This window comes from Rhinolophus sinicus, linkage group LG01 (genome assembly GCF_036562045.2).
Source record: "Rhinolophus sinicus isolate RSC01 linkage group LG01, ASM3656204v1, whole genome shotgun sequence".
NCBI lineage: Eukaryota > Metazoa > Chordata > Mammalia > Chiroptera > Rhinolophidae > Rhinolophus > Rhinolophus sinicus.
In genome coordinates this window covers 57436405-57462566 of record NC_133751.1, presented here as the reverse complement: position 1 = coordinate 57462566, position 26162 = coordinate 57436405, and the positions used below count along the sequence as shown (strand labels likewise).

Below are 26162 nucleotides of genomic sequence, written 5' to 3'. Positions count from 1 at the left end.
AACCCAAAGAGGTCCACACCAAGACACATCATAATTAAAAAGTCAAAGGTTAAAGACAAAGAGAGAATCTTAAAAGCAGCAAGAGAAAAGCAGGTAGTTACCTACAAGGGAGCTCCCATAAGACTGTCAGCTGATTTCTCAAAGTTTTAATATTCTGTGTCAATCCCTTCTGGCCTGCAAAGTGATGAAAAGCAAGGACCTATAACCAAGATTACTCTACCCAGCAAAGTTATCATTTAAAATTGAAGGACAGATAAAGAGCTTCCCAGACAAGAAGAAGCTAAAGGAGTTCATCACCACCAAACCAGTATTACAAGAAATGTTAAAGGGACTTAAGAAGAAGGAAAAAGATAAAAAATACAAATAACAAAATGGCAATAACTACATACCTATTAATTATTACTTAAATGTAAATGAATTAAATGCTTCAATCAAAAGACATAGGATGGTTGGATGGATAAAACAAAACCCTTACATATGCTGCCTACAAGAGACTCACTTCAGATCAAAAGACACACACAGACTGAAAGCAAAGGGATGGAAAAAGTATTTCATGAGGAAAAAAAAAAGCTGGGGTAGCAATACTTATTTCAGACAAAACAGACTTTAAAACAAAGGCTATAACAAGAAACAAAGAAAGACCCAGTAATTTCACTTATGAGCAGTTATCCAAAAAAACTCAAAAACGAATTTGAAAAGACGTATGCATCCTTATGTTCACTGCAGCATTATTTACAATAGCAAAGATATGGAAGGAACCCAAGTGTCCATTAATAGATAAACGGGTAAAGAAGATGTGGTACATATATACAACAGAATATTATTCAGCCATTAAAAAAAAATAAGGAATCTTGCCCTTTGTGACAACATGGATGAACTTAGAGGGTATTATGCTAAGTGAAATTAGTCAGAGAAAGACAAATATCACATGATTTCACTTATATGTAGAATCTGAAAAACAAAATAAACAAAGCAGAAAAACCTCACAGATATAGAGAACATTTTGATGGTTTCCAGGTGGGACTGGGGTTGAGGAGGAAGATGTGCAAATTACCAGTTACAAAAACAGTCATAGGGATGTAAAATACAGCATAGGGAATATAGTCAATAATAGTGTAATAATTAGGTATGGTGTCAAATGGGTACCAGACTTATAGACGTGATAACTTCATAAGTTATATAAATGTCTAATCGCTATGGTGTACAACTGAAACTAACGTAATATTGTATGTCAATTATAATTGAAAAATAAAAAAAAATTATTATAAAAAAGAAAATTTTTAATGCATGGAAACAGGTACTCTACCCTGCTCTTGGATATAAAAATCCATGCAAACTTTATGAAAAGCAATTTAGCAGTAATTATCTGTAGCCTTAAAAATGTCGAAACTCTGACTTAGAAGTTTTAGAAATCTACCCTAAGGGAATAATTTAAAAAGCAAATGTTTTAATATTCTTAATGTATTCTCTTGAGCGTTGTTTATACTTGGGGAAATATCCTAAATATCCAAAGGTCTTGGAATTGTTAAGTAAATAATGATAATTATATATGATTAAATGTTAGGCAAAAATTACTAATACAAATCATCTTTTAGAACAGTTTGTAAGTCATATGGGATACTGCCTATCTTGTGACATTAAGCAAAAAATGGAAGATGAAACTTGTGTTAAAAAAACAAAAGGAAAGAAATGTTTGAAAAGTTAATCTCTTAGGGCAGGATTACAAGCAGCTTTTCCCCTTGCCTCTTTATTTCAAATTCTACTTTTCCAGTTGTCAACAATGACTATGTAGCGATACTATAATGCAGAAGAATGGGAGCTCTTCTGTTCGCATCAAGAGAAAAACAATTATTATGAACACTCATCACCTGATTCTCTAGAAAATAAACTGAAAATATATTTCACATTAATTGTTCTAAAAGATGCTAACAAATTTCAATGATTTATACAACTATTAGAGTTGAAAAAGCTAGGAATCAAATTCAACCCTTCATTTTACAACTGAGGTTCCGTTCACAAAAGGTAAGCTGTGAAGAATTAGGAAAAGAATTTCTTACTTCCTGTAGAAAGAGATTTTAAGCCAACAGACCATCTTTTCCTCCCTCCAACCTTTTTTAAAATTCCCAGTATAAATCAGTTCCCAGTTTGGGATGATGGAAAAGTTCTACAGAGGGACAGCAGGGATGGTTGCACAACACTGTGAATGTGCTTAATGGCAATGAATTAACTGTACATTTAAAAATGGTTAAGATGGTAAATTTGATGTTATGTATATTTTACCACAAAAAAAAGACATTATGAATAAAGCCTCTGTGTGTCTGATGTGGCCTCCAGTCACCATTTATATATTGCTCACATAGGAAAAAAAAAACCTCCGAATTCCACATTATAAGCTTAAAATGATAACTTAAATGCTAACCAACTTTCAGTGGAACACTTATATGACACTTAAAAAATGTTTGAAAACCCAGTGATTCTAACTCCTGATTTCTGACAAAGCATGAGAACTAGATGTTTTTAAAAGAACTGCTGCTGCTGGTCAACTGGGTAAACATATGGAAAATGAAATGAATCCTCATCTCTGCATTATACCATACTTAAAATTAATTCCAGATGGTTTGCTGACAGAACTGAGAGAAGTGTAAAATTTAAGTTTCTAGAAGATAATAACAACAGAATATCGTCCACGATCTTGGTGTAGGCAAAGACTTCTTGAACAGGAAAGTACAGTTGTCGAAGCCAGGCAGGGTGAGGAGAGCATCTGTATGCAGGGAGTGGAAGGGTGGCGGCAGCCTGGCACAGGGTGTTGGAGCCCGAGCAGGATAAGATGGGTATCCATATGGGCAGAGCAGTGGCAGCAGCCTGAAGTGTTTTGTTGGACCCCAAGTGTGACAGAGTATCTATGTGGCAGTAGCAGCAGTCTGGCATAAAGGGTAGAGGTCTCCGTGGAGTCAAAGGGGGGATCTATTGGCGTTTGAGCAGAGTGAGGAGGGTGTATACTAGCAGTGACAGGAGACTGCTTACATACACGGCATTCCGATCAAACAAACATAAAGGATAATGGGAGCAAAGTTCCTCATGTCAGAGAAGGGAATTACAAATATGGAAGAGAAAATTATCACGAAACTTATGGTTTTAGACTAAAATTGGAGGTGCTGGTGTGAATGCATGGTTTTCTTTCTATATATGTATATACTGGGGGTGCCAAAAAAATGTATACAAGTGGACACTTTGTTCAATGTTGCTCAAGTTTGCCGTAATCTGTATATTCCCTAGCTCTGCCCACAGAGAAGACCTGGGAGCAGTAATACCCCAATAGCATGAACATACCTAGTACTCATATCGTGGTTTCTAAATATTCATTCTCTAATAAAAAACAAAATGGGAGTCTTTGGAGAAATGGCTGATCCCAGTGCTAGAGCTTAGCAAGTACAACATGAGCTTAGAACATCATGCCATGCCAGAAAATAAGGAAGTACTAAAAGAATAATGAGGGCATGACAAAGGACACAGAGGTCAGCTTTAAGGGCTTTCACTGGTCAGATTGGCAACAATGTGAAACTCAAAATAAATGATGGCGACAATGGCATAAAACCCGCTGGATAAAACAGGATTCTGAGAGTCCATACTGACATAAATAATTCACAAGAGCAAATGAATAGAGAGAACATTTCGTTATAGCAGAATACCAACTAAAAAATGTAGAAGGAATGATGGAATTACAAAATCATCATTTGGCAACCATCACAGTAATAATTCATTCAAGAAACATCAATGGATGTTAAAACCCCCACTGCTGCTGAATGAACCTTCCATTTCATTCCAGTGGATGAAAGTTTGAATGGGACACACACACACACACACACACACACACACACACACACTAATTTTTGCTCCAAAAGACACATTAGAACTGATTGTCTGGCTAGGCCTTATTTTCGGGGAAACACAGTAGGATGTCATAAGAATACATCATTTATATGATATTCCTGTCAAAGATGCATAATTTGAATCTAATCATTAAACATCAGACAAACCCAAACTGACTGTAGTCATCGAAAGTATCAAAGACAAGAAAGTTTGAAGTTTATCATTATTTCTGTAACTTCAGTTTTATTTTATTTTTTTAAACAGCTTTGTTGAGGTAAAATTGATATATAAAAAACTGCAGATACTTAATGTACACAATTTGATAAGTTTAGACATATGCATATACCCATGAAGGCATCACCACAATCAAGGTACTTGACATATCTAATACCTCTAAAAGTTCCCTTATCCCTCTTTAATAACGTCAGATATTAGCTGATTAATACACTTTAACACAAAAATAAGACAAAGCTGCATGCTTATGCCAAATTTCAAGGCCAAAGCGCAAAAAATTTCCTCCACTGGGCAGTTTCTCTCCAAAACACTTTATGACAAACTTTTAAGTCCTTTAATATTACATTTAAACCTCACTTGGCTCTCAGCCTCTTTTAAAATCTCCTTTAGATAAGGATCTAAATACCATTTTTTAAAAATCCTAACTTACATGATCTTAATCTACCCTACTCTCTATACGGAATTAAGCAAGTACCTTAAAAAAGAACATATGCCCCTACCTCTTCCTTAAGAAAGGCAAATACTGCTGACAAAGTCTTCAAAAAGAATTGACATATCAACACAGAATTTCCTAGCCACAGCTGATAACCAATTCAGGTAACAAAGAATTACAGAACTACAAAATATTTTCGTTTGAAACAAAAACACAGCCTTAAACAAATAATAATCAAATGAAGGTTGAATGATGAGGAACAGCACATGTAAGATCTGATAACAGAGTAAAATGAAGAAATAAGAGGATATTTTGAGTGCAGGACTGAATATGGTAAAATTGTGAGGAGCTGTGTAAGAAGATTCTAAATTGGGAAATGTCAAACTTAACATTCTAACATAAATAATGAGGCTGCAATACACAGTAACTTACATTTGGGTTATTACATAAAAGGAGGAATTCAGCATAAGCATTTTAACTTGAAAAATCTTATATACATATTTCATTAGACAGTACTGACTTATTATGCCATCATCCTTTTCCTGCTCCATTTGTGTCACTCAATAAGACCAGCTCCAAAGAGTTTTTTTTTCTTTTTTAAAAATCTTGACCATGTGACTAACAGTCTCAGTTGTTTCTATCCATAGCAACACCATGGAATCATTAGCCTCTGAGACTGCCTTCAGAGACTTGTTTCCATGACAACAGAGGCTATAATATTAACACCGTCACAAAGAACACTGCAGAGAATTGTAAATTCCTGTAAAATAACTGGATTGCACATATTTTAAAAGTACTTTTTTATACTAGTATTCAAATTGACAGCTTTTCGAAAAATGTTTAAGCTGATTCATTTTTAGAGATTCTTATTAATTTTCTTCATAGTCTTATATTTTACATTTAATGTGAGATCTTAAAATTATAAAATCAGCTTTTAAAATGTAACAGCTTTTCATAAACGTGGTCTGAAGCCTCATTAGTATAGTCACGTGCATGTGTATTGCACATCTACATTTATGTCTATGTGTCACCCTCTTTCACTTTCATTCAACAATAAGTGAAAAAATGCATATCGAGTGTGCCTAACTTTATTAAATCTCTTTTCTCCTTAAAACAGCTAAAGTGGTTTTTATATGTGCACATGAATCCTGACTAATACAAGATGGGACAATTAAGGACGTTGCGGTGATAATCCAGCTGAGAGGTAATCAGTGGCTTAAACTAAATGGTGGTGATGGTGAAAATGGACATGAGCAGTCAAATCAAGAGAGATTTTAAATATATAAAGTGTGTATCTGGTGACTGATGAGAGGTTGGGAGTCAGGAAGGACTATTAAGAATAACACTCACAATGGCCACTAAAAGTTATCTTTTTTATCATACCGTTTCCCCAAAAATAAAACCTTGCCGGACAATCAGCTCTAATGCATCTTTTGGAGCAAAAAGTAATATAAGATCCGGTATTATATTATATTACACCGGATATTATATTATAACCAATATTGTATTATATTACATTATATTATACCCAGTATTACATCATATTATATATTATGTTATGTTATGTTATGTTATGTTATGTTATGTTATGTTATGTTATGTTATGTTATGTTATATAAGACCTGCTCTTGTATTATAGTAAAATAAGACTGGGTCTTATATTAATTTTTGCTCCAAAAGACACATTAAAGCTGACTGTCCGGCTAGGTCTTATTTTCGGGGAAACACAGTAGTTAAACCGAGCATAAAAAATCTGCAAGGCTACATAAACATTTTAAAACATTTCTTACTAAATTACCTACTGAAATTATTTTCACAGCATAAAATGAAACTCTGAAGAAAGATAACTAAAGCCAGACGACCAGGTAGTTAGTAATTGTTTATATCTTACATTAACATGTTACATGAATGGGGTAAACTGGGCTTAGTTAGGATATACACAAAAATTTAAAAAGGTCTGAATAAATTTGTACGATATTTATGGAAAATGAAATACATGAGTTGGAAAACCTTTTATCAATATCTTAGATAACAAGGAAAAGTAATTATTTGTGTGTCACTGTTGACCACTAAGGACCTTACTTGGTTTTTGTATGGCACAGTTCATATTCTTAATCCAAATTGCTTTGTTTAAAGATCTAGTATGTTTTAATGAGACATGTTTCTCTAATCAAATGTCAAAGAAGCTACCTAAGAGGGGCTGAGGGCCGTCCAGATGGTTGGAGCGCTGTGCTCTTAATGCCTAGATCGCTGGTTCGATTCCCACATGGGCCAGTGAGCTGTGCCCTCTACAGCTAAGACTGTGAACAACAGGTCTCCCTGGAGCTGGGCTGCTCTGACCAGCGGAGGTCAGCATGAGCTACCGTGGGCTGCTGTGTGCTGCCAAGGGGTACCGTGTGCTACCACGAGCAGCTGGTGGCCAGCATGAGGGGCTGGCAGCTGGCGAGAGCTACTGTGAACTGCCAACCGACTGCCGGGGGTGGGGTGGGGTGCGCAAGGCTCATAATACCAGCATGGGCCAGGGAGCTGTGTCCTACACAACTAGACAGAAACAACGGCTTGAACAAGAGTGCCGGGGTGGGGTAGGAGGAAGAAGGGGAGGGGAGGAAAAAAAAAGAGGGACTGAGAAACCAGAAAAACAACTGCAAGATTTTTACATGTTCGTAAGAGGATACGGCACAGCAGATATATCCAAACTCTGCTTGGAAATCACTGTACTCAACAGAGGTCCAGTACCTTCAGAATAAAGGTGTTTTTCATTGCTTAAATCTGTTTATTTTCATCAAATGCCCTTTAGCCAGTTACTGCAAACAAGTACTTTCAATATAAACTGTGCAGTAGGAAAAAAACAACACCAAAACACGTTTGAACAAGCTGCATATGACATCCAGATCATAATTATCTCAAAAGCAAACATTAATAAAATTAGATATACTTTAAAACAAATCACTAAAGATGTTAAAATGCAAATTTTTTATTTTAAAATAACAAAGATAGCACAGTAAAACAGATCTAGTGATTAAGAATCCTATTATAGAAACATGGCTACAGATTTGTTAGTTCACACAGACAGGTCATCTAGTTCATGAATCTATTTCTGCTTATAAGATTCATATTTAGTTAAGGTTTATCATCCCTTCATTATGAAAATATGGAGTTCTATCAGCATTCTGCTGGTCATTTTAACTGGTAGAAGGATGAGCCAACAACCATTAAGAATTTAAAGTAAAGAGACCTATTGCTAAAAGATTTTTTCTATGTGCTTGGGAAGCCACTACCGATCAGAAGGTGTTCAAGATATTCTACCATTTGACGATCTTAGAAGTTCCAAACTGTAAAAAATGCCAAAAAAAGTGCCAGTTTCACATTGTTCTCTACCTAGCAACAGCTAATTGCCTAATAATACCCTACTTGAAAATAAACATGTCTTGCTCAAGTATACGTCCTCAAAAGATTTCATCTTTCCTTTTTGAACAGCTCATATTTAAAACCTGTGGTGCCCTTCCTCCAAATTTCTGGGTTCTGCTAACTTCAGCTTTGTCCCTAGGTCCCTATCCAGGTGGTAGCTGCTTCCTGTGGTTACTATCTGTTTCATCTGGGTGTTCCCATTTATCCTTTTTAGTTCTCCAATTCCTTTATAAACAACCAAACGTATCACATTCTCTCCTGTTAAAATAATTGCTGTAGTTTGTTTTCCTGGTGGACTCTGTTAAGGTTACCAATCCTCTGGTTAAAACATAACTCTTTATCATTCTGTAATTAGGTTTCCTTGCCTTATCACGAGATTCATCATTTAAAAGGCCAGAATATTCTGTAGAACCAGTGATGATGGTGGTGGTCTGGGAGTGGGGATGAAGATAACAATAAGGATGATGGAAAGCACTTTTCTGAGATCAGGTATTACAATAAGGGCTTTGCATGTACTGTCTCATTTAATTCTAATTTTGTTGCAGATAACATTTTCATCCTTATTTTCTACACGTAGAAGAGAGAGAGAATTCAGGCAATTTGCCCAAGGTACCACAGCTAGTAAATGGCAGAATTAGAGATTTAAACCCAGGTCTCATCCTCTAAAGACAGTATGCTCAACCACTATACTACATACACTGTCTTTTTAAAAGGTTCAAAAAGTTTTATTTTGTCTTTATTGTTACTACTATATTCTACTGCAAAGACAATATATAATATCACAGAAAAACAATAGACTATGTCATCAATCCTTAGGTCACGTGTTAGGAAACATTTTCTGAAAAGGGCCAAGTAATAAATATTTTAGACTTTATGGGCTATACAGTTTCCATTACAACTACCCAACTATGCTGTAGTAGCTTGAAAGTAGCCATAGCAATACCCAAATAAGCACGGCTGTGTTTCCAATAAGACTTTATTCATAAAAGAAGGTGGCAGACTTGATTTGGCCTACAGGCTGTAGTATGCTAACTCCTGCTTAGGTGATTTAAAGGAAGGAAAAAAGGCTTATTAGGTCAATGAAGTAAATAGAAAATGACTTCAAGACACCCAGGCTAGTTAATTAGTTAGTTATGTCGCAATGTTTAATCTATGATAATAAAAATAATAAGCAACTCCTACCCAAAAAACATAGAAGTGAGAATTAAAAAAAAACAAGTAAGAAATACACGTGGAAATTTCAAGTTTCATCTAGAGTTCTTTAAAATATGTAATAAAGCTGTGTTCTTATAACTGAAAGAATTTAGGGTCTATACTGTATGTGGCCTTTCAGTTTGGAAAAAGTGATTAAAATGAAGATTTTTGTTGTTGTCTCCTCATAGTATAGGGGAAACAATTTCTAAGATTGGTATGGTTCTTGTTTTTCCTCTATCTTTCTAAATACTTTCAAACTGATTTCTTTTTAAATTGATGATACTTTGATTCATCAGATGGTTCTACGTAGATTAGTCAGAGTTAAATACAGAAAAATGAGCTGGGGTCTCTTTGATTCAAATCTCTGATTATAATCTTGTTAGTTTTTTTCAGGACCAACAAAAAATTTGTAAGGCAATTAATTGGTCCTATTCTGTCATAACAACTTCTTCACACTCCAGAGCTGGCTGAATCAATAGTCACAATTTAGATTTCACAAATACTGTAAATACTGTTCAGAAAGGATCAAGTTGGCGTTTACTAAAGGATAAAGAATGAATAGGCAGGGTTCCTGTTAAGTAGTGAGGGAGAAAACTCTTTTCAATAAATTTAGGGGCAGAAAAAGTTTTGTTTAGGCTTCTAAAATTGCACTGCTTCCAGTTGTCATAGCCACTTGGCTTACACTTATACAAAACAGGCATACTCTTTGTTAATTTACACATGCCTGTAAAATTATCACATTAGTTGGTTTAAAGTTTCTTAAATAAGGTAATAATTTTAGGCTACTGCTCTCTACATAGTCTGAACGATTATTTTTACCTTTATCAAAGTTCTAAATATTGATATAAAAATGGAGGCTGTACCAGGGAGTACAAAAAATAACAGTAAAAGATCTTTAGAGAAAATGATACTAAGTTAAATTTTAACATGAAGAATATAGTTCTTCATATGTGTAAAAATTTATATACCTCAATTTTTTTCACAGAAAAAAAGTACTTTTGAAATATTCATAATTTTACAAAATCCTGTAAAATGTAAACCTGCTGATTTTTAAGCCATAGTTCTATATAAAAATGGCTGGGAAATTTACAGTGGCCAAACCATATTTAGAAGCTCCAAACTTCCCTGCAGTCATAATTAGACTCAATGAAAATAAACACATATATCACATTTGTTTACTCATTCAACAAAGATTTATCAAGTGCATTCACTAGTCTAGTCTCTGGGGATACAAGAGAAGAAAACATACATCTTGCACTACTAGTTCTTGTGAAGCTTATTGTTTAACAGCTGACATTAAACAAATCATTACCCAATAGTTTACTGAAACATAGCTGTGGTAAGAGGTATGAAACAGAATTCTCATGAAAACAAACAATGCTTGAAAGTAAACAAAGGGCAAAAATGCTGCAGAGGCTGAATTGTCTATCCTGACCCCATGAGATTGTAGGTCAGACATTTTTCTGCACTGTTATTAACATTTTAAAGGTTAACTTTATTTAAAACTTGTTTTGAACGTATTAAAATATGTAAAGTGCAGCTTGTGAAATTTCTTTCTTTTTACCTATTTGTCCTTGCCAAAAGGGCCATCTAATCAATCGTGACACTATATAGAAGCAACAAAGATGAATGTAACACACTTCTATTTATAGAGACTACGTAACAAATTTCACTTATTTAGTTCTTCAAACTATAGCCAATCTAATCTACATTAAAATATCAATTTTGCTTTTTAATAGTCTTTATTTTTTAACAGTTTCAGGTTTACAGTAAAATTAAGCAGAAATTGCAGTTGCCATGTAACTTCTGCCCACACATATGCACAGCCTCGCCATTATCAACATTTGCCACCACAACTGTACATTTGTACAATCAATGGACCTACACTGATACATCATTATTACCCAATGTTCACAGTTTACATTAGAGTCCATTCCTGGTGCTGCACAATCTATGGGCTTTAACAAATTTATAATGACATGTGTCTACCATTATAGTATCATAGAGAGTAGTTTCATTGCCCTAAAAATCCTGTGCTCTACCTATTTATTCATCCTTCCCACTTTCCTAACCCTAGGCAACTACTAATCTCTTACTGTCTCCGTAGTTTTGCCTTTTCCAGAATGTCAGATAGTTGGAAGTATACGTTTTGCAGACTGGCATCTTTCACTTAGTGATATGCAGTTCAGATTCATTCATTTCTCTTTTTTTTTTTTTGGGGGGGGTCACTGAATAACTTTCTATTGTTAGGAATGTACCAGTTTGTCTATTCACTTACTGAAAGACATCTTGGTTGCTTCCAAGTTTTGGCAATTATGAATAAAGCTGCTATAAACATCTGTGTGCAGGTTTTTGAGTAGATACAAGTTTTCAACTCATTTGGGTAAGTACCACGGAGTACAATTGCTCGATTGTATGGTCTATTTGGTATTTTTAAAAGCTTATATAACCATTATAAACAATTACTTTTTGTTTACTCTTCATCTCTATGCTTTTCTAAAGTGTCCTACTGTTCAAATGACTGGCTCTTAAGCATTATTTAACATATTTTTTATTAGGTACATATAGGTTCCTTGTAAAAAAAAAACTCCACAATACTATGTATGGTGTCAGATGGGTACTAGATTTATCAGGGTGATCACTTCGTAAGTTATATAAATGTCTATATACTATATTGAACACCTGAAACTAATATAATATTGTATGTCAAAGGAAAACTAAAACAATTATTTTTTAAAATGCCACAATATTCTTTGGGTGAAAGGGAAACAATTTCCAAATCTGAGTCACGGTGTTAATCTTATAAAATCAGTGGCCTTTGGAGTGGAAAATTGAACTCTGCCAAGAGTTCATCTCACAATCAGCATAACAGTTTTTATCCTTTGATTGCTTGGTTAGTCAATACCCAAAGGAGACTATTTCTACCCATTCTCCTGGAAACTATCCTACTATCAGAGTCAGCATTTCCAAAGTAGTTTAAGATTGTCTACCTGTGTATATATATTCTAGTTTAATACAAAAGTATTATACTCCTAAACATAATAAACAATTTCAATCCTTAGAAATGAAAAAAACTATATTCGATGTATCACTTCAAAACACAGGTATCATTAGGCTTGAGGCTAAATTTATGAAACATGAATAGGTAAGAAGTTTAGGACAGTCCAGGATGGTCCAAGGTGGAGATGTCTTGGTGTGAATATTTAGACCTGCTGCCCAGTGGGAACAGTCAGAAGATAAACGTTTATAAATGATGTACCACATGCCTCTGTCTGCTTAAGAAGTCTGTATTTATGCCTGTTGTCCCACTTTAATTATTAATAGTTCTCTCTTTCCATCAAAAGTACTCTAGCTTGGTTGATGAGTTATATAGTCATCCTACTTATACGGAAATTGAATGGCTTTCTCTCCTTTTCTCTTGACTCAATTCCTTGGGTGTATTTCTTCCCAGAATGGTAAACATAAAGACAATCATCAGCTAGAGGATCAATATATCACTAAATAAAGTGTAATGTATGCTTCACAGAAGGTCTTAGGGAGAATTCACACAGATAAAAAAATTTACAATAATACAGAATCAGGGAGTATTAAGTGCTATGAGGAAAATTAAAAAAAAAAAAAAAAGAAGACAGTGACGTTTGGAGTAAAGAAGTGCCTGCTACCTTAGATAAGAATCTGGGAAGGCCTTCTTGAGAAGGCAACAGAGGAGAAGAGAGCTAAAGGAAGTGAAGGAATGAATCATGAGAATATCTGGGGGAAGAAATGCTCCAAGCAGGAAGAACAGAAAAGGTAAAGGCTCTGAGATGGCCATATGCTTGATTTTTTTAGGAACAGGAACTAGGCCAGTGTAGCTGGAGTAGAATAAGTGAGGGAACAGTAGAAAATGGGACTGGAGACACTGCCAGGGGCGAGATCACACAGGGCCTTTTCGGCTATGGTAAAGAAGGATTTTATTGCATATCAGATTGGAAGCCACGGGAGGGTTAAAACCAAGGTACTGACATGAAGTGACATTCTGTAAGGATGACTGCCTGCTGGGTGAAAAACAGATGGCAAGAGGAAAGAATGGAGATAGGGAGACCAGTTAAGATATCTACTGCTATAGTTCAGGCTACAAATTAAATACAGTTGACCTTTGAACAACATGGGTTTGAATTGCATGTGTCCACTTATACGAGGATTTTTTTTTTAAATAAATGTATTGGAAAATTTTTTTTCAGATTTGTGACAATTTGAAAAACCTCACCTAGAAATACCAAAAAAGTCTGGAAAAAGTTAGATATGACAATAATGCATAAACTATATATAGATACTAGTCTGTTTTACCATTTACTACAATAAAATATATACAAATCTATTATATAAAGTTAAAATTTATCAAAACTCACAAAACAAACACTTATAGACCATACATGGTGCCATGCGCAGTCGAGAGAAATGTAAACAGATGTAAAGATGCAGTATTAAATCACAATTGCATAAAATTAACTGTAATATATACTGTACTACTGTAATAATTTCATAGCCACCTCCTGTTGTTATGGCAGTAGCTAAATGTTGCATGTAGCCGCTTAAAACATCATGTGGCACTAATCATTTCCATGTGATCAGGTCATCTCTCCAGTAAAATGCATATTGCAGTAAAAAGTGATCTCTCATGGTTTTTGTGAATTTTTCAGTTTAGTGCAATACCGAAACTTTGAATGACATCATGGGACCCATTCAAAGTGCCAGTAGTAATACTGGATGGAAGTGCTCCCCAGAAGCAGAGAAAAGTCAAGACATTACAAGAAAAAGCTGAATTGCTTGATATGTACTGTACATTGAGGTCTGCAGCCGTGGTTGCCCACAATTTCAAGATAAATGAATCCAGTGTAAGGACCATTATAAAAAAAGAAAAGGAAATTCTGAAGCTGTTGCTGCAGTTATGTCAGCAGGTGTGAAAACCCTGCATTTTTTGTGAAATACCTTTTAACGCTGTACTGAAAATGCAACTTCAATGTCGGTGCAGGATTGTTATAAGAAAGGCATACCTATGGACTCTAATATGATTTGAGAAAAAGTAAAGTCATTATATAACAACTTAAAGCAAAAAGAAATCTAAAGCTGGAGAATTTGACGCGAGTAAAGGATGGTTTGATAATTGTAGAAAGAGTTTTGTTTTCAAAAATGTCAAGATAACAGAAGCAGCTTCTGCTGACCAAGAGGCAGTAGCTGAGTTTCTAGATGCCATTAAGAAAATCAATGAAGAGGAAGGATAGCTGCCTGAACAGGTTTTTAATGGTGACAAAAGTCCCCTATTCCGGGGGGGGGGGGGATGCCACAAAGGACATTTATTAGTAAGGAAGAAAAGCAAAAGCAAATACTAGGACTTAAGGCAGGAAGGACTAGGCTAACGCTGTTTTGTGCATATGCAGTCAGGTTTACAATCAGGACTGCCCTTATCTATAAAGCTGCTAACCCCTGAGCCTTGAAGGGAAAAAACACACCAGCCGCCAGTCTCTTGGTTGTACAACAAGGCCTGGAAAACAAGAACCTTTTTCTGGATTAGTTCCATTGATGCTTTGTCCCTGAAATCAGAAGTACCTTGCTAGCAAAGGACTACTTTTTAAAGTTCTTTTGATATTAGACAATGCCCCTGGCCACCCAGAACCCTATGAGTTCAATACCAAAGGTGTCAAAGTGGTTTACTTGCCCCCAAACACAATGTTTCTCTCATTTGGCCTCTAGATCAGGGGGTCAGGTCATAAGGACCTTTAAGGCTCATCATACACAGTCCTCTATAGAAAGGATTGTCAGTGTTATGGAAGAGAACCCCAATAGAAAGAATATCAAGAAAGTCTGGAAGGATTACACCACTGAAGATGTCATCGCTGCTACAGAAAAAGCCATGTAAGTCATCAAGCCCAAAACAATTCCTGCTGGAGAAAACTGTGTCCGGATGCTGTGCATAATTTTAAAGGATTTATGACAAAGCCAATCAAGGAAATCAAGAAAGAGATTGAGGATACGGCAAAAAAAAGAAGTGGCGGTGTGTGTCTGAAGGGTTTCAAGATATGGATCTTAGAGAAATTCAAGAACCAGCAGACACCACACAAGAGGAATTAACAGAAGACAACTTGCTACAGATGAGTGCTTCTGAACCAGTACCAGATAATAAGAAAGATGATGTAGAAGCAGCAGTGCCAGAAATCAAATTGACATTAGGCAATCCGGCAGAAGGATTCGATTATTCAAGACTGCTTTTGAGTTCTTTTATGACATGACCTAGATTCTTCTATGATATGGGCACTAAAACTAAAGCAAATGGTGGAAGAAGGATTTTTATCATACAGAAACATTTTTAGAGAAATGAAAAAGCAAAAAAATACAGAAATTACAATGTATTTCCATGAAGTTACACTGAGTGTGCCTGCCTCTCCTGCCTGCTCCCACCTCCTCCACCTCTGGCAGCAAGACCAACGCCTCGTCTCCCTTCTCCTCAGCCTACTCAACATGATGTGGAAGATGAAGACCTTTACGATTCACTTCCATTTCATGAACAGTTAAAAAACATCATGCCATAATATACTTATGTTGTGTGTGTGTGTGTTCGTGTGAAAATCTAATAACTGTACGGCTAGAACTTTCTGAGATGATTATGTGTCATCATCATCCCCTAAACTATCCATCGTATAGAACATCGTGTGTAATAGACTTGTATGGAAGTGGATAGCCTTACACAGGCATAAGATGAGCGATATTTAATATAAAATTAATAATGTGTTAGTTTTCTTACTGTTTTATAGCTTTGCTTTCAAAGAATTACATTGCCATACAGTATGGCTCCCTTGTAATTGGAGAAGCTGCATCTCAGCCTATCATCACAGGTAAGTGGTTTTATTTTTTTTTTTAAAGTAACATTGTTGCTAATGCTGTATTATGAATATGACTAATACTGAATGCCATAAATATTTTATAATGATTCGTTCATTAGTGTACAGGCTAGGCTACCATGAAGCAATCATATCTACTACACTAGGTTACCATAAAGCAATCATATTGCTGCTTCTTTGTTATCGATACATGAATCGTTATTTCTTTAACTAAATCGTTATTTCTTTTTCAAATTACCTTTTCATTTTTGATGTCCAGTGTTAGTAATACATATAACATCTACAGTGTTTTGTATCATATAAGACAATTTTGATGTAGGTACTTATAGACAGATGATTTATCTTGTAAGTAGATGATGTAAACTTACAGTATTAATACAGTACAGTATTGTATTTTCTCAACTGTGTGACTTTCTTAACATTTTCTTTCTCTAGCTTACTTTATTGTAAGAATACAGTATATAATACATAGAATATACAAAATATGTGTTAACCAATTGTTTGTTATTGGTAAGGCTTCCGGTCAACAGTAGGCTATTAGTAGTTAAGTTTTTGAGGAGTCAAAAGTTATATGCAGATATTCAATGGTGTGTGGGGTTTGCATCCCTAACCCCAGCGTTGTTTAAGGATCAACTTTAGTAGTTGCAGAAGTGGTGAAAAGTGGTCAGATCATAAATATATCCTGAAATAGAGCCAATAGGATTTGCTATTAGACTGACTATAGAGCAAAGGAAAAAGGAATAGAGGATGATCCAAAGGTTTTTGTTTGCGCATCTCAGTAAATGGTACACGGAATAAAGATGAGGAGAACAACAAAATTAGAAACTGTTTTTGACATGTCAACTTTCAGATACTTATCCAAGGGGAGATAATGAGTAGGAAGCCAGATATACAAGTTTAATGTACAGGGATTAGTTCTGGGCTAAAGGTATAAATATTGATGTTATTTAAAGGCACAGGACTGCATGGGATCACCTGAAATGTGAGTATAAAAAGAGAGAAGTTTAAGGACTGAGCTCCAAGGCACTTTAACATTAGCTGTACAAAGAGAAGACACTGCAAAGGAAATTGAGGTTGGCTATCATAAGAGCCAGTGCTGAAGAGTCAAAGGAGAAAAGAATTTAAAGGAGAGAGTAGTCAATTATGTAAGAAGCTATTATGGGGTCAAGTAAAACAAAAACTGAGAATTGATTATTGGATTTGATAATTAATCTATACTCCAAAAGAGGGTTTTCTGGCTGGTTAATTTAATGAGAAGTATTTATAGCAGGTATGTATGCTGCTGGGAATAATCCAGAATAGAGGCAAAGACAGATACTGTAATGAAGAGAATTTCAGAAGTTCCTGAATAGTCAAAAGGACTGAGATCTAATATGGAAGTAAAGGGTGAGCTTTAGGAACACAGACGGATCATTAATTTTTACAGGCTGGAATACAGAGTAAAACCATTAATTGAGAATGAGGTCCAGAAAACAGGTATTTGAAGTTTAATGTGCAGCTTAACCAGTGTGCAGGAGGCAGAGTTTCAATTAACCAAGGATGAATTTTACCAATGAAGTGACAAAGGGGCAAAGAGTTGAGATTACGAAAGACAGTGTTTATATAGTCATGGACCATAGGAGCAAGGCAAGGAAGGAAGTGAGCATGAAGGATAGTAAAAAGCTGGGCTGGAGGTCTTCAGAGGGTATTTAAAAAATCACTGTAGGAAGGAAAGTGAGCTTCGTAAAAGGCGAATAATCAGTTAAATTTAATTGTCTACTTGTGACTGGTTTGGGGATTTGCAAAAGGAAGTGTTGGGAGGGGAGGCAAGGTCAGGAATTGGTGGTCTAACGAAGAATTTGAGGTGCATCTTGGGACCTCTCCCTTAAATCCTGCAATTGAAGGTACTGAGATCTGTGGTTCTTAAAAAAGTATACGACTTGCACTTACAGATAACTATTCAGTCAACACTACGAGTATTTACTAAATGCTTGAAAGAACTACACTAACCTAGGTGCTGTAATTCCTAATTATCTATATTTGAATTTGTCCATAGACTATCAAAGTTAAGCAATATAAAAATAAAATAATAAATAATAGCTGCCAGGCCCTGCTCTAAGTATGTTACATATATTAAATGATTTAATACAATTAACTCAATGAGGCTGATACTGTCTTCTTTTTTGGACAATATATCCAATGCATATCTCTAAAAATTAAATCCTTTATAATCCAGAATGCATCTGTTTACAATGGTACTCTTTTTTATACAAATTAGCCTATATATTTTTCCACATGGTTATCTGAACAGTGTTTTCCTCTATTTTAATTTAGAACAGGGTTTTTCCTCTAATAAGATTTAACTCATGTAGCTAATATTCACTCTTATTAAAGTTTTATTGTTCTACTTCAATTATGACAAGTCATCATGTCGATCCCATTCACTCCTAGGAATAGAACTTTGCTGTTTTCAACTTAATTTGGCATGTCAATTTTGGGGGGATGGGAGAACCCTACGTGAATATTTATAATGATCCATGTTAGGGATTTTCAAGTATTCCAAAATACAGGAATAGTTGCTGTCACTGAAAGTGACCTACCACTTCACCACTATTCAGAGTTTATGACTACTGTTCTCATTAATAAACACTGATATCACCAAGTAGATAAAACTTTTTACCTAGGAGCTAATCAGGTAACAAAGCCTAGAAGTATTGTGCTGGACTTTTTAAAAACCCTTGGTGAATATAAAAATTGGTCCTAGACCGGAACAGAGCTTGAGTATGCTAAGTAGGACAGAGCAGATTGGTATTAAGTGATCCTAAATACAAGAATAGAAGGAATGTTGAAGTGAGAAACTGAGGAGGGCTTGACAATGCTTAGGTCACTTTTTGTATATTATAACAATAATTCAAAATTAAGAATATAAGTAGCGTGAAGCCCTAAAGAGAAAAACTTACATCAAAGTAAAATATTCACAACTCATCTTAATTTAACACTAAAAAAAAAAAGACACATACAAAAAAACCCTACAACGTAAACTTTTAGGATACAAGCAAATGACAAAAATCAGAGACGGTTTGTAAGCTGTATGTTATCATCATTTCAGGGTGGATTCAAAACGGTGAGGAAATCAGATGATGGAGGATTTGTGTGACTTAAAAATATGAAGAATGGAGGGGAAGAAAAGGGAAATGGAAGAAGAGTGGGCTGCTGTGAAGAACTAAAGGCACTTATGAGGGAAAAGAGTGGATCCAATAAATATAAATACCCAACAGATTTCAGATTAGGTGCTATATTTTGGAAGGCCATAAGCTAATAACATTCCAGGAGACTGAAATGGAAATTAATCAATCAATTCCATAAAGATTTATTAAGCAGCAACCATATGCCAAGCCCTATCCTAGAAGCTGGGGGTCTTGCAGAAGTTTATACCACTTGCTTTCTTGTAATTTAAAAAAACATGAATGACTTCCTACTTACTAACTTTCAGGAAGTACAGTAGAACTGGGCACATAATCTTAGTGATGAACATGAATACCTCTAACACATGCGCAACTGAATCTGTAAAGAAAGTAAATTTTCTTTTTACTTATAGAGGATATTTGGGAGGATATTAAATCAGAGTAATGGCTTTCAAATTAATAAAACTTGATTTAATAACAACTCTCCAAACTGCTAAAAGTATCATGGAGCACAGGTTATAAGCAATCAGATTCAAAGTGACTATTGCTATCAAATCTTAGAAAAGGATATTTCTGACAACAGTGAAATAGGAGACCTGGTAATCACTGCTGTTATTTATCAACACGTAACAAAACATTATCAATATCATATTACTATATTCATAGGTATAGAGTTTATACCCAATTAAGAAATTTAATTAATCTACTTTTTTAAAACTATATACAAATCCTTCTAGTGTTACAAAATAAAACTGCGAGCTGTGAGTTAGTAGATGAAATAGAAAAATGTATTCTGGCATCAACTAAGATCCAAATATGTCTAATGTACTTTCTCAGCGCTATTATACTTTATCCTGTAAAATGTATTCCAGTGAGTTACAACAAAAGATTTCAATATATAAAATATCCAACTCTTCATTTAGAAAAATATATATAATGAAAAATGACATATTGGTGTTCCAGAGCAAAAGAAATAAAAGCTAAAACCTCTGACCCCATGTCTACACTTCTGGAGAAGAAATACAAAGGTAATGAAAAAGACAAGTAATGCAAAGAGGTATGAAAGAAATAAAAACTAAGTAATTTATCAGTTTACATTAATGATCTGAACCAAATGGGGAAAAAATAAAATTTTAATGGTTTTGTAGGATTAATTGCAAACAGTTTTTATTAAAATTCTCACTCAATTATAGTGCAATACAATAGCAACTTTTTGCTTCAACTCCTATGTAACTATAATATAATTCTGTGGTTTCAATAGTTTTATAATGTGAACTATTTTGTTTGCCTTTATTTGTGTGCTCTTAATAAGACGAATTATATATCAATGATAGTATTATCTGTGGGTATGTATACATAAATGGTATATATTTATATAAACTATATATAGAAAGTTTTATAAACTTTTTAACATATCTTTCTTTTTGACAATGGAAAACATTATTTATTATTAATCTACAATGAATAACAATGCCAAGCTTTAGTCTCTGCATCCCTTTTTAGTATATATAATCGTAGTCAAAATCAAGTTAGTTAAATTCTTGGGGCAGTATTCAATCTAAGAATTAAATCAATTGTTGGTTCTGAATAAGTTTTATTATAAGTAACCTCAGTGCCTACATAAAAACAATTAATGACTCTCTAGCCCAGTAATTCCATTTCTCTCAAATATGTAAGAAAAATAGGTAATAGAAATTTGACATTATTTAAAAATCAAAACTACTGAAAGATAATTCTAGTAACCAAACTGAAACATAATTCTAGTAACCAAAAACAAGAAAACTGTTGCAGTTTATATTTATCTAACTGCTTCTAATTATTTTTAAAAATGGTTTAAAATGAGTTTATTTCAAAAAGGCCCTCAGGTATGCGTATCTATTTTGTTAATTTAAATATTACTGATGTCAGAGGACAAATGCATTCTCATCTTGTTTTTAAATTAGACTATTTCTTATACTTTCATTTTTACTAAAGTTGAATGAATACCTATTAAAAAATGTTTTAAAATATGAATATTACCCTAACCCTCCTTTAATATCAAGTAATATGTATTTCACTCAAATTTTTCTTAATTTTACATTTTTCCTATTTTCAATACTCATTTCTACAAAAAGAAGTGATTTTTCTTTTTTAATTTGGGAGTTTTATTGTTTGTTCATCTTTAAACTGTCAACTGATTATTTGAGAAAATAGTCCTATAATTGTGTACTTACACAATTTATTGCTTTCAAATTAACTCCAGGTAATAAATATTTATAGAAATGGAAGGATTCATTAAATTCCTTGAATAAACCATAATTTAATATAACTTGAAGATATAAATATATACAATAGTATTTCACAATTTCAATTTGATTTACTGTATTCAATTTAATCTATTTTCAAACATTAGGAAATGAAAATATTTCAACTTATCTTCTTTTATCTTATTACTATAACAATCTCCCAGAGGTTATCTAATAACATACAAAAGCTAAACAAATTGGTATTTTCTTTGGTCAGACACATACTTCGTAGCATTTAACACAGTCTAAAAACAAGGAGACAAGCATTGTTAGCTTACATTTAATTTTTGTATTAATGGCTTTATATTTTTAGAGAAATCATTCAACAAAACCTGAGACTGTTTGGCTTGGCATTACATAATAAGATCAAAAGGGAAAATATTTTTTGTTTCCCCTTTCGTGCTAAAGACTTGCACACATGGACTGAAACATAAAATTCTGCGCATCCAAGGTTTCAGTGCATAAGATTATATTTTTTTAATAATTAAGAAGTCTACACTAATACATTTTTGCAACGCAAACATGAACCAAAATATACTGAAAATAATTTCAACAAGTGGTATGTTACCTGGGTGGAGCTGGTGGCTACTGAGATGCAATCAATAAAGCTGTGTCTTCGAGTGAAAAATGCAACTATTTGCTGCCAGCGTGAAGGTTCTGGCTCAGCTTGCAGTTCATCTGATGAGCCCTTCTTTGCCCAGTGTTTCTGCTTTGGGCCTACTGAGCCATGGCTAGAGCTAGTATTGCCTCCTCGACTGGCGCGAGAGTACAGAAGTGTGTTGTTCCCGAAAATGTAATTCATCTCTGCAGCCCTGCAGGTGGTTGCCAAGCAGTCTTACTTCTCTACCAGCTGCCTTGTGGTGAATGATCGGTAAAAACTGCAGCTAGAATTACAGCAGCATCATTTGTAAATCAGGAAAAATAAAAACCTTGAGAAATGATGCTCGATTTCTCTGTAATTTCTTCCCATGAAAGAGCTTGCATCTTCCCTCTGTACCTGTTAGCTGCATGATGGCTGAGTTTGTAATTGCAGACAAAAAAGACGGCATAAGGTGGATTTCTTTCTCATGATTATTTTTTCACCAGCGTCTGCAGGAACCAAAAGCTGTTCTTTTGTTAGCTGATAACTAGATAGACTGAAATCCAGGAAGTGAGGTCGATCAGCAGGTAAAGAAGGATGTTACAAACAGTGGACTATCAAGACCCTTTGAGGCTGTCTGATTTAATGCACTGGGTGGAGAAACCCTGGATTACCCAGTTTCAGTAACAACAGTCTGTTGTAAAGTACAATAGCATCTTCACTGCTAAATAAATTATAAATATGAACTGAATATAAAAATACAGAGGATTCTCTGTCAACAGTTCTGATCATTTAAAATAATTTTACTAAAGGAGTCTTTGTCATTGACATACAAATTTCTACATCAGGAAGGAGCTTATATTAATTAGCACTGGTTCTAAGTTTTTTAAAGGTACTATCTACATTAAACTCTGAGGATCTAATGATAGAGGGAAATCCATTTGTAATGTAACATGATTCTTTTATAGAATATATTGGTTTTTAATGCTTTGATACATGTGTCTGGAAGCAGAAACAGATAAATTTGCAAAATAAATATTTGGCTCCTGGAACCTTTGTGATTCAAAAAAACTGTTACCAGCATCATCTCTCTCATATATTGTAAACATTAAGACTATAAAGTTATGAATTTGTAAAAATACAGAAGAATCAAAGATAGTTTTTTTTAATAACCAGTGGAACATGTTTTATCCAACACTATAAAAATGATACTCTTATTCACAAAATAATATTGTTTGATTGCTAAATAGGTATTTTCTAATATTTAAATAGGCATTTTCTAATGTGTGTTTCTCAACATTGTAGATCACTTCAGAATCACCTGGAGTGCGGTTAAAAATGCAGACCAGTACTTCCTCTCCATCACAATTTTTAGGCATAAGAGGAGGGAATTTTCATTTTTAAAAAGTCCCCTGACTCTTAAAAACACTCAAGTTTGAGAAGCATAGACACCTAAGTCTGTCCTCTCAACACTGTGCTATACTAGTACAGAATACAATATATCATCATTTTAAAACAATACATGAATAAAAACGCTACTTAATAATTTACCTATGGTTAATTCAATTTTTTAAAAAAGATTTTATTGGGGAAAGGGAACAGGACTGTATTGGGGAACAGTGTGTACTTCCGAATTAAGTTTTTGTCTTTTCAATCTTAGTTGTGGAGGGCACAGCTCAACTCCAGGTCCAGTTGCCGTTGTTAGTTGCAGGGGGCGCAGCCCACCAACCCTTGTGGGAGTCGGGGAGTCGAACTGGCAACCTTGAGGTTGAGAGGACGTGCTCCAACCAACTGAGCCATCTGGCCACCCAGGAGCTGAGCGGCAGCTCACTGACTTCATTCTAGTTGCAGAGGGCGCAGCTCACTGGCCCATGTGGGAATCAAACTGGCAGCCCCATTGCCCAGAGCTCACGCTCTAACTGAGCCACCAGTCCACTCTGAGTAATTCAATTTTTAAGTTGATATAAGTACATCATAAATCCCACTTCAGACATGGATGTTTTTTCAGATGTGGACTGACAAAATCTTACTATGTGTTTACCAGCACCAGCTAAATGCAGCGTACTGGAAAGCAGCATTGGCAAACTACAACCTCCAGGTCTATTGCAAATCCTGATTCATCAAGAAAAAATGGTAATGCTACCCCTGTGATTTCATCCCTAAGATACAGACACATGCCCAACAAAGGCTGAGAGTCATGTGGGACTCTTTGGAGTAAGATGCTTTGTGACAGAGATTATAGCAGAAAGTTGGTGCTTCTTCTCAAGGACTGTGCAGACAGTAGTTGGCAATTTTGCGGCCCTAGACCGACTGGTCCTATCCATTAGGGGGCAGGGGAATAGAAACAGAGCAAAATACGAACAGATGACAGAGAATTAGTAATCCTCTCTGAAGGAAAAAAATGAAACTTCCTGGTGGAAAAACAAAAGTTTTACTATAGATCAGGTACTTATAATAAAGCACTGATTAGTGTGGTTTATGCAAATGCTGTTGGTTTGGTCCCTAAATATGTGCTTTGATCCATGTCTGATGAAAACCCAGGAAAGGCCGATTCTGCTATTCAGGATTGGTATGGATGAGGATATTGAACACAAATTTCCTACTTAAGTTGCAAATAGTACCAACAAAGATAGAACAGTAAGCCATTCATTACACACTTCTTATCCTAGAGAACCAAAGAACATGGGAACAATCTAAAATTGAAGATAACTCAATCCTGAGTAGAGAAGAAATACTTCTGTGTATAGTTTCTCTATTCAAATCTATTGACATCAAGAAAGCAACTTTGAGTTTTGAGAAAGGGTTCTTTATGAAAATGTCCCCTAATGAAAGAGAGAAAAAAATCTAAGATCATCACATCCATTGCCTAGTGGTTAATACATGCATACAAAACCATGTATGTACCTAAATCACAATTGGTTTCATATGATTTGATTGGGAGGCAGAAGGCAACCAACTCTTCACTGGTCTCTGCTTTAGAATAGCCCTACTCATGTAGCAGAGCTGAAAGATACACTCTATTCCACTAAAACAAAATTTAAGTTCATTATAAAACCTGGAAACTCTATTTAATATAATGAAATAAAAATATAACACACAATGTCTAAATCACCAAAAAGAACTGCTATTAACATTTTAATATGACATATAAATTAACATTCTTTTTTCTATACAGTTTCTTTTTCACAGAGTGGTAATATTATATACAGCTAAACTCTAAACAAACAGGAGAAAGCTTCGGTAAACTAAGTGCATCCATTTAGTGGATTATTACATAACCTAAAATGTGATTATGAAACATTTATGACTGTGAGGATGTTTACCTCATAACATTAAATGGAAGTAAAGACAGTTCAAAAATTTATATAGCATAGGCTCTCAATTATTTGTACACCTTTCCAAACTCACGAATAAATCTAGAAGTCTTCAGGTATAGTAACAAAAGCAAGGATTCAATAATCTTAGTGAAAAATTTTAAAAGGTTGAAGGATGACAAGAAAAACAGTACTGAAACTCGAAAATTCTAAAAAAAATTACAAAGTAACTTCAAAGCTAAGGTACTGTAAATGCAACATAATAGGGATTTCCCTTACCTTTGTATCTTTATAAACTGGCCTATTAAATTTCAAAACATACAACTGCATTAAGAGAGGATTGAACTGAGAAGATTGTTAACAGATTTGTTATTTATCTAGAAAATCTCTGATCACATCACATACAAATTCCTTCTGTATGAGCACCATCTAGTGGTCAAATTGCATGTAAACTACATGATCACCTTAGTACATACACTAGGGCCATCCAAAAAGGTAAAATTATTTCAGCAATATTTTAATATGCTCCAGAGATGTAAAAACACAGCTGATTTCAAAAAGTGCCCATTATGTACTGAAAATGGGAAAGATTCGGGGCGGCCAGATGGCTCAGTAGATTAGATTGCGAGCTCTGAACAACAGGGTTGCCAGTGCGATTCCCACATAGGCCAGTGAGCTGTGCCTTCCACAACTAGATTGAAGAAAACAAGCTGCCTGTAAGCCCCAGGAGGGGCAGCCAGATGGCTCAGCTGGTTAGAGTGCGAGCTCTCACCAACAGTTCAATTCCCGCACATGGATGGTGGGC

The 26162-nt window shown here is 34.8% G+C and overlaps 1 protein-coding gene across 23 annotated transcripts in view; it reads right to left on the bottom strand.

Moving 5' to 3' along the window:
* Positions 1-26162, bottom strand: part of DLG1 (discs large MAGUK scaffold protein 1) — a 241560-nt gene that overhangs the window by 130775 nt on the left and 84623 nt on the right. For 2 of the 23 annotated variants that reach the window (XM_019723607.2, XM_019723604.2), the window contains exon 1: positions 22032-22648. The exons of 17 other annotated variants lie outside the window; for them this stretch is intronic. In XM_019723607.2, coding sequence (XP_019579166.1) covers positions 22032-22265 — 234 coding nt within the window. In that variant the 5' untranslated portion in view covers positions 22266-22648. Of the gene's footprint in view, positions 1-22031; positions 22651-26162 lie in introns of those variants that run through there. 4 more of the 23 variants (XM_074329909.1, XM_019723605.2, XM_074329900.1 and 1 more) reach the window with 3 other exon arrangements.